General features: G+C 31.3%; 1 protein-coding gene across 1 annotated transcript; it reads left to right on the top strand.

The window, feature by feature from the left end:
- Positions 1-1,141: 1,141 nt before the first annotated feature.
- On the top strand, positions 1,142-7,786 carry LOC104908063 (hypothetical protein). The gene is made up of 4 exons (XM_010697120.4): positions 1,142-2,251; positions 2,968-3,071; positions 5,442-5,769; positions 7,179-7,786. The coding sequence occupies exons 1-4, from the start codon at positions 1,683-1,685 to the stop codon at positions 7,498-7,500; spliced, it is 1,323 nt and encodes a 440-aa protein (XP_010695422.1). The 5' UTR covers positions 1,142-1,682; the 3' UTR covers positions 7,501-7,786.
- Positions 7,787-8,987: the final 1,201 nt, after the last annotated feature.

Genomic DNA, 8,987 nt, shown 5'->3' with positions numbered 1-8,987 from the left:
ACGGAGGTAGTATAATAGTTATCCTAAAAGTCTTAAAAGTTACCCTAAAAATGATAATAGTTACACTTATAATAAATAAAGTTACCTTTAAAGTGGTAAAAGTTATCCTAAAACTGATAAAAGTTACCCTAAAAGTGGTAATAGTTACTCTTATAATAAATAAAGTTGTCCTTGAAATATAAAGAACTACCCTTAATATAATAAAGTTACCCCAAAACTAGCAAAAGTTACCCTAAAAGTGTTAAAAAGTTACTCTAAAGGGGTTAAAAGTTACCCTTGTTTTCATTTTTCAGATTAAGAGCTGTTTTCAGCTAATAATTCCAACGACAATGTGAATATAATATTTTTATCATATATGAAGTGTACCATAAGTTTTATGAATTGAAATTCTTAGATTTGATTAAACAAGATCAACCCTAATGTTAAATTATGCTTACATATGATTGAATCTGATAATCCTTTATCAAACCAAAAATTATTTAAAAGGTTAGAGAAAACACCTATAACACAATTTAGAACGATAGACTCTGACTGTAAACTGCAGACATCACCTTAAAAAATGTAAACTATATTTAGGAATTATAACAATACCTTTATAATTTATGAAATAGAGAATATGTAAAAATTTGGATTATTATCTCAAACATGAATAAATCACATTCTTTAATTTAATTAGTGACTACTTTAATCTATGTAGTTGCTAGTTTAATCCATTCGGTAATAGTATCATGTTATTTTTTGAAAATTGTCCGCTGTAATTCGAGATTCAAAGGGAAACAAAATAAGGAGAAGACAAGGGGTGATTTATTTGGTGTGAGATGTTTAATGACAATATTGGGTTAGGCTCGATTCTTTTGGACTGATTAATGAAAATTCATTTCAGTTCAGACAAATACAGTTCACGAAAATTTAGTTCAATTCAAATAAATGTAGTTCAGTTCAGGAACATTCATTTCAATTCAATTAGTTTTCCCTCACAGTTTTAGCTCATCTAGTAGAATTCAATTCAGTACAATCCAATTCAAGAAAATTCAGTTGAGTTCAGACAAATTTTGTTCAATTCAATTTATTCCAAAAAAAAAAACAGAGCCTTAAAGTAAGATAAAATGGACTTATTAGGAAAATCTAAAATTAAGTTTATCTCATTTTATATTAATTGACTGTCTATCCTCATAGTTTGTGAAACTTTTTATTTTTTTTTTTTTTTTTTTGAGGGGTTTTGTGAAACTTTTTATATAAATGAAAAAAAACCGTTTTAAGACAAAAAAATTACATACATATGAAAAATATCTTATTATTCCAAATGGGTAACTTATAAAAATGACTCATTCAAAATAAGAAGTTACCCTCATCTTATAATTATTTATTGTGTACTCGTATATATAGCTTGATTCAAGAATTTGTGTCTAAGATTATAGAATAGGAATGTATATTTTAATAATAATTGTATAGCACCCATTACTCCATTAGCTAAACTACTACTCATACCAAAAGAGGAAAAAAGACCCACCACTCATCTCTTCCCTCGCATTCCTTAATATCCCCCCAAAGCTTCGATTCCACATGACACATTACACCAAAATACACTCCACTATGCACATGACCTTCTCCTCCTAAAAACTCTCACCATCTTTCTTTTCTCTCTCCTTCTTCTCCTTCATCTTCTTCCCCCTCTCTCTTTCATGAACAACTTATTAGGACTCATCTTCATGGGTATCCTTACTTTCATTCCTCCAGACTCCACCTCACATACCAAAACCACCAAAAAACAACCTCAACAATCAACTAAACAACGCCCGAAACAACAACCCAAAGAACAACCACCATCAAAGCAAACACCCAAACAAAAGCCGAAGTCGAAGTCGAAGTCGAAGCAAAAACAACCATCGTCATGGGACCAGATCAAGAACCTTCTTACTTGTAAGCAAGTAGAAGGTTCTAGAGTTCATGACCCGTCTAAACTCGGGTCCTCTTGTGGGTCTATGTGCAGTTTTCGTGACGTAGTCCATGGTAATAGTAGGGTTGTTCATCGTTCTGATAACTCATCCCCTGAAAGCAGCTCATTGGGTCAAGATGCTCGACTTCTGAGCCGGAATAAGACTGGGTCAGGCACCGCCTCGAGCCGGTCTTTATCTGGCTCTGTTAGATCGGGTGCGAGTGGGACTACTACGCATTCTGTGTCCTCTAGAGGGATGCCTTTAAGGAAGTTGTCTGGGTGTTACGAGTGCCACATGATTGTTGATCCTAGCAGGTTTGCTTCTTCTTACTCAATTACATACTTTTGCCTAAAGACTGTATGATCAGTATTGACAGTATACAGCTAGACGACTTATTTTACAAATACATCATTCGAGTGTTGAAGTGTATTGCGTGCATATAATATTACTCCCTCCGTTCTAAAATATAGTTGTTATTTACCTTTTTTTAGGGTAATTTATGCAAGTAGAATCTAAGGGAGATAATAAAGGTTTTTTTGTTTATTTAAATAAAAGGTTGTATGAGAAAAGATGCTTTTAGGAGAGATAATGGAAAATAATCGGTAAAAGAGAATTAATTGTAACATTTTGGTTGAACAAATAAAGAAAAAACAAAATTCAAGAAGCAAATAGATGACGAGACACGATTTTTCAAGACAAATTACGGAAAAATGTGGAACTATATATGAGAATGAAAACTATATTTTGAGACATCCAAAATAGAAATAAGAATTATATTTTGAAACGGAGGAGGTAGTTATTAAAAAGTTAACAGGAAGCCTTATAACAGAAATTTACTTAAAAGTTAGGTGAATAGTATGATAGAAAATTAAATTTTTGCAAATATATAGTTGAAGGTATTAATAATTGAAGTAAGTGCACTCAAACTGTTTAAAGTAAATGGAAGGTAATTTGTTTGTAGGTTGTGGAAGTAAATATTAACAGAAATATACTTAGAGGTTGTTTAACGTGATGAGAATTAAATTTTCAGGTATCCTATAATACCAAGGACAACTGTATGTGCATGTCCACACTGTGGAGAAATTTTTCCAAAGATTGAAAGTTTGGAGCATCATCAAGCAGTTAGGCATGCAGGTAGTTAAATTATTTAATCACTTTATGTTCCGACTTGAATTAAATTTTTGGTACTTGGTCGTTGGCATATAGGATTCAAATTTTAATTTTGGGAAATGAATGTCATGTCAGAGATTTAAAGATGGAAGGTACTTTTTATGAAGGATTTTTTTTTTTTTTATGAAACTACTTTAATGCCCTACCATAAATAAGCATCACTGAAAAGTGAAAACTAAACATTTTAATTTTAGGATAACAAAAAACAATTGTACTGCATGTAGAAAGTAGGTGATTGATGAAAAGAACAGTGATATTTTTTTTGGCTCTCTTTAACTTGATTGGCCAATAATTAGTACTAGTATATAGTATACTTTTGTGAAACTTTTACAGTAAAAAGTTTGTTAATATATGTCCCTTGTAAGAACATCTTGCTGTCTAGTTCATGATCTCCACATTTAAATGGTTTTTTTGTTTCATTTTTATTATATTTAATTAGCTTTATATAACTTAAGATTTATAAATGTTGAAAAAGATATTTTCTGGCTGGTTAGGAGCACACAATAATGTATATGTTTAGATGACCTACACATTAAAGTTATTTTCTAGTTATTTTTTTTTTTCATTTGGAGAGGTTATCTGCTTATCCATTGCTCTATATATAATTAAAATTGTCCGAAAATAAATTGGTGCACTTAGTTGGATATAGTGCTTCAAATAAGTAGTTATTTGACTTTGAATCAATGAATTAATGTTAAATTAAAAAACAAGAATATTGTTAGTGGAATGTAATATTTCCTTAATTTGAGGTACTAGTTTTGCAAGTTAATGTGTTAGCGGGGAGATATTTATTCAGTTTGTTTTGGGGCTCGTTAGTTTTATTCAAATAACTCTATTTAGTGGTAGTTTGATATACATAAAATTACGTAGGTAATAGAAATTCTCATGATTTGCAGATTTGGCTAGTTATTTGGTTGACATGAAATGGGAAAAATAGGGGCAATGAAAATTCATGAAAATTTGAAATTCCCACAAAATGTAGGGATTTATTGTCCTACCGTCCCCTTGGTTACTCACAATTCCTACATAAACTCCAATTAATTACAACTTCCCTTATACCTGCAAAACAATTTAGACAAATTTCTAGGAATTTCATAAGGAAATTAATGTTCCACAAATTCTAAATTCCTATGGGAATTTAATTCTCATTACAATCAAATACTTAGTTATAATCACTTTAAATTGAATTAAATTGAATAAAAGCATGTTCTTTTTTTCGTCTTTCATCTCTACCATAATTTCAATCTTTCGCAATTATAAGTACACCATGATAGTCTTAAAAATGCATGCTTTTTTCGATATTCAAGTAAGGTCTCACGTTTGAATAAACTTATAAAGAGGATATTTCAAATGTAATCAAAGGTGCAAAGTTTGCGCTTTAAAAATTATTATAATGGTAGGGAAAGTTCTTCTCCGTTCAGGATCGAACATAGATCAAATTTTGGTTAATTGCAATCTAATAGGTTAAAAAAGTGAGATTTCATAATGATTAAAAATAGGGGTGTTTAATTTGGCAAAGACTGATGACGAGTTATTGTGTCTGGTTAAAACTTAATTCAGATTCTTAAACGTTGAATATATTATATGATTTTGTGGACCACCTAGAGGTTATTTGATATTTCTAGCAGTATAAATACAAGCAATTAATTGGAGTGAAATGGCCCACCGACACTGCGACACATAAAAATCAATTTTGATTCCTAGAAGTGAAGCTTAAGACGTTAGAACTTAGAACTAAACAAGCTTTTATGTGCACATTAATAGATGAAATGCTAAGATAACAATTCACTTTACCCGCGGTTTTTTAATTCATATATGAAATATTTTCTTTTCTAATTTCACGTAAACTTATTCAAATGTAGACTACTAATTAAACAAAATATAGTACTCCACGCTATAATTATTATTGATCAAGTGTTGTACATGTCATAAGTTTAATTAATAAAATATTACGGGATGGACGTAAGGCTTGGAATTAAATCTTATCTACACTTATTTACATTAAAACGAACAACTTACTAATCAAGTCGTACATGTTTTATTTGCTCCCAAAAAAAGGGCAACATGTTTTATAAGACAATTGTTTAATTTTTAACATAGGAATTTATTACAAATTGACATAAATTTCGCAACTTCCGTTGAAAAATAAAGATGGTAATTTTTTTATTAAACTTGTTATGCCGTAAAGATTGTCAAAATAAATTTAATTAATGTTTAGTTTCATTCAATATTTTCATTTCTAGTTATCTTATCCAACGCATCAGGGTGTTTGTTAGCTTTTGCCTATAATTATTAGTATATGATCTAAAGTGAAAGAATTAATGTGGTGAGTAGTGTCGGAGCTGGGACCAGAGGACTCGGGAAGAAACATAGTGGAGATAATATTCAAGTCAAGCTGGCTAAAAAAGGACAACCCAATATGTAAGATCGAACGGATATTAAAAGTACACAACACACAAAGAACCATCCAACGGTTTGAAGATTGCAGGGATATGGTTAAATTGAAAGCCAATAATAACACAAAGAAGAACCCAAGATGCGCCGCTGATGGAAACGAGCTTCTAAGATTCCACTGTACCACTTTAACTTGCTCACTTGGTGCACGTGGCTCTTCTAACCTTTGTGGTTCTGTCCCTGGTTGCGGCGTTTGTACCATCATTAGGTAATTTCTCTCTTCTTTCTTTTTTTTTTTACTACTTTTAAACTTCATACAATTTTGTTTTTATTACCTTAAAAAGTAGTAGAACATTTTGTTGAGTGAGTTGGTCTAATTTGCATAATTGTAGTAATATGCATTAAAGGTTGGAGTTGACTGTTGACTGGTGAAGTATATTGATGTTCAAGTTTTTCTCTCTCTCTCTACCAATTACTTCTTTCATTTTCGAAAGTTAATCCTATTTTAATCAATTTCCTCTTATAAAAAGATTTCAAATTAGAACAACAAAAGAAATCGAAAGAATTACTATTTCATGTATATGTAGATACGATCAGTAAATGTTGGTTTATCTTTAGTCTATTTTACTTAATGGGAATTTGAGAAGTGAACTGTGATGTTTTGTTTAGTCGAAGGAAACAACTACTCTGTCTAGCTCAAAATAGTTGCTACAAGTGCTTTTTTTCGTGAATAGTTATAGATTTATAGGTGTCTTCTCTTTCACTTTTATAGAATAGTTGTCACAATCTCTAAATAAGAAAGTTGCTCACAATCCCAAAAAAAAATAGTTGTAAACTTGTGATCACAATAGGCTTCTCTTATCAAACTATAAACTACTCCATCTGTTTCAAAATATAAATCGTTTAAGGTTTTTGCACACAGATTAATAATTTAGTTAATTTTAGTTAGATTTGCATGAGTAACAAGAATTGACATTAAATATTCTATTGATAATACAAAATAACTTATAAGCTTGTCTTGATAGTTGCATTTAATCTTACATTGATATTGTAGAATGCTTTATAATATTTTAAAACAATTTTTTTTGACTAAAATGCCTTATAATTTGAAACAGATGGAGTATTATGTAAGATTTTTTTTCTTACTTTTCCTTTTAATTTGGTTTTCATTTCCAACCACCCACTTCATTATCAATGCGGTGTTTAGTTTCACAAGTTGTGCTCTAGATCTGCTACGAAAATAAAGTAGTCTTAGATGGTACATTGCATATAGAAATAAGTAATTCCTAAATAATGCAAGGATACATTTTTGTTGCATGCATAATAACCTTTTCTCTTGTGAGATTTATGTGGTGAACGCATAATATTATGAACAACTACAAGAAGAAAGGACAAACTATATAGTGTGATCCACTGAAATCGTTGCTCCCAACCCACTTCCCGTTGTGTGAATTGTTAACATCTCAACATAACATTTTCTTCTTATATTTTCTTTGATTTTGGCATTTTGTTCTCAACTTTTTGCAACCCGCAACATCTTACAACGTAACATGCAAACTATTGTCCAATCACAAAACAGTGAAACACTCAATTATGTCGTTCTTAAAGTGTAAATAAGTTTTTCTCCAAGAATTATTATTAGTATAACTAACATGTTTTTTTTTGGGTGGGGGACAGGCATGGATTTCAAGGAAACAAGGGAGTGCGGACAACAGCTAGTAGCGGGAGAGCCCACGACTCCTTAGATTGTACGGATGGGCGAAGAGCAATGCTTGTATGCCGTGTGATCGCGGGGAGGGTGAAGCGTAGCGCTAATGATGCGCCAGCTGAGGAGGAGATCTTGTCCCTCGAGGGTCCGTCAGGCGGCAGTGCCGCCTACGACTCGGTTGCCGGGTCCGCCGGCATCTACTCTAACCTTGAAGACTTGGCCGTGATCAACCCTAAGGCTATACTTCCATGCTTTGTAGTCATCTATAAAACCCTCACGTCTCTGACCTAACTTAGTTACTATTATATACATGGACCGTCCTATTTTTATAAAAGGTTGGCTAATTTGCAAGCTGAGATTATCCGACTATAGCTAGTCGATCTTAGTTTTAAAACACGCAGGAATTGACCATTAAGTATTTCCGTGAAAAATAAGGAAAAAAAAAAAAAGTGTTAGTTAATCGAGTTAGATTCTCTCTTTTGTTGATGTATATAGAAGTGTATAATGTATTTTACATTATTGTTCATTTGTTTTGTTTATCTTTCTATTATATAATAGTGGTTTGGATGTTGTTCAACTGATGTACTAATTATGAGTGTGTTAGATTTGTCATATTGTTTGACTATCCAACAACTACAAGTCAAAAGATCTCGGGCTGTCATCTTTCATAATATAATTAATATGAAAGCTCAGATCTAAGTGGATTAAATCTAAGCTAGTTTGGCTAATTTGCAAAGCTAATAACTTTATGTCCTCTTCTTAAAGTGTTAAAAGGAAGATCTACGAGTTAATCATCCATGAAGAAAAAATAGGCAAGTATTAGACATCTAAGCTAATCACTTTGTTTAAAAAGTCAACTAAATTATTAATTAGTTCTAAGTGTCAACAATAAGTTATATTTATATATAGTTTTTAGGTCTATTTATGTTTGCATTTTAGAGCATTTAGATTCATAATATTTAGGTTCAATATTGCATCATAGTATGAAGGTATGTTTTTCTACTCCTATTCGGCATGTTTTCTTGTTTTTGATGAATTTCAGGCATTGATGACGTATTTGGAGTATCATTAGCTAAACTTGAGGATTAGTAGCACTTGGAAAGCAGCTAAAATGCATAAGGATCGTATGGATATTTCATAGTACGAGTTTGAGGGAAAAACAAAATGGAAAATCATTAGAAAAATTGTGAAAAGGAGTCACGTCTACTCTTATGATCATAACTTTTTATGTGCTCTTAGAATTGAATGATTCCAAAATGTTTGAAAACTAGACTTGAAGATCTTTCCAACTATAGGTGGCACGCTCCGAGGAGACTTCTAGTCAAGAAGTTATGCCTTTTTGAAGTTGAACTGTTTTTGCTGGAATCTTTTATCGTACGCGCGGATCACTAATTCCGCCCATGTAATGGTATTTCGACTTTCGTTATTTTTGTAACTTACTTTTCTAGTCAGATTAGGTTACTTGATATTATTTAGATTAAGTTTTAACTCTATTCCTCTCTCCTCCTCCCTACATCACATTATTCTCTTAGTTTTAATTCATAGTTTTAGTTTTCTTCATTTTCTCTCTAGTTTTTGGTTGTAAATCCTAGTTGTTATTCCTCTTCATTAATTCATGAATTCTATTAGTATCTTTAATTTTTTTGATTATGTTTTTCTTTGTAGATTTAGATTTTGTTATTTATTTCATGATTGAGTAGTTTTTATTTTTAGGGTATGGTAATCCATGTTTATGCTATGATTTGATTGGTATGTATTTAATGATGGTTTGATTAGCA

This window comes from Beta vulgaris, chromosome 1 (assembly GCF_026745355.1).
Source record: "Beta vulgaris subsp. vulgaris cultivar EL10 chromosome 1, EL10.2, whole genome shotgun sequence".
Taxonomy (NCBI): Eukaryota; Viridiplantae; Streptophyta; class Magnoliopsida; order Caryophyllales; family Amaranthaceae; genus Beta; species Beta vulgaris.
Note: the sequence above shows the minus strand (reverse complement) of the source record. Positions and strands in the feature narration are given on the sequence as shown.

What these genes read in the sequence shown, in the direction of transcription:
- LOC104908063 (XM_010697120.4), top strand. Translation starts at nt 1,683, where the DNA reads ATGAACAACTTATTAGGACTCATCTTCATGGGTATCCTTACTTTCATT. An exon ending in ATGATTGTTGATCCTAGCAG is followed by an intron (nt 2,252 to 2,967) that starts GTTTGCTTCTTC and finishes TTAAATTTTCAG; the next exon opens with GTATCCTATAATACCAAGGA. An exon ending in TCAAGCAGTTAGGCATGCAG is followed by an intron (nt 3,072 to 5,441) that starts GTAGTTAAATTA and finishes TGTGGTGAGTAG; the next exon opens with TGTCGGAGCTGGGACCAGAG.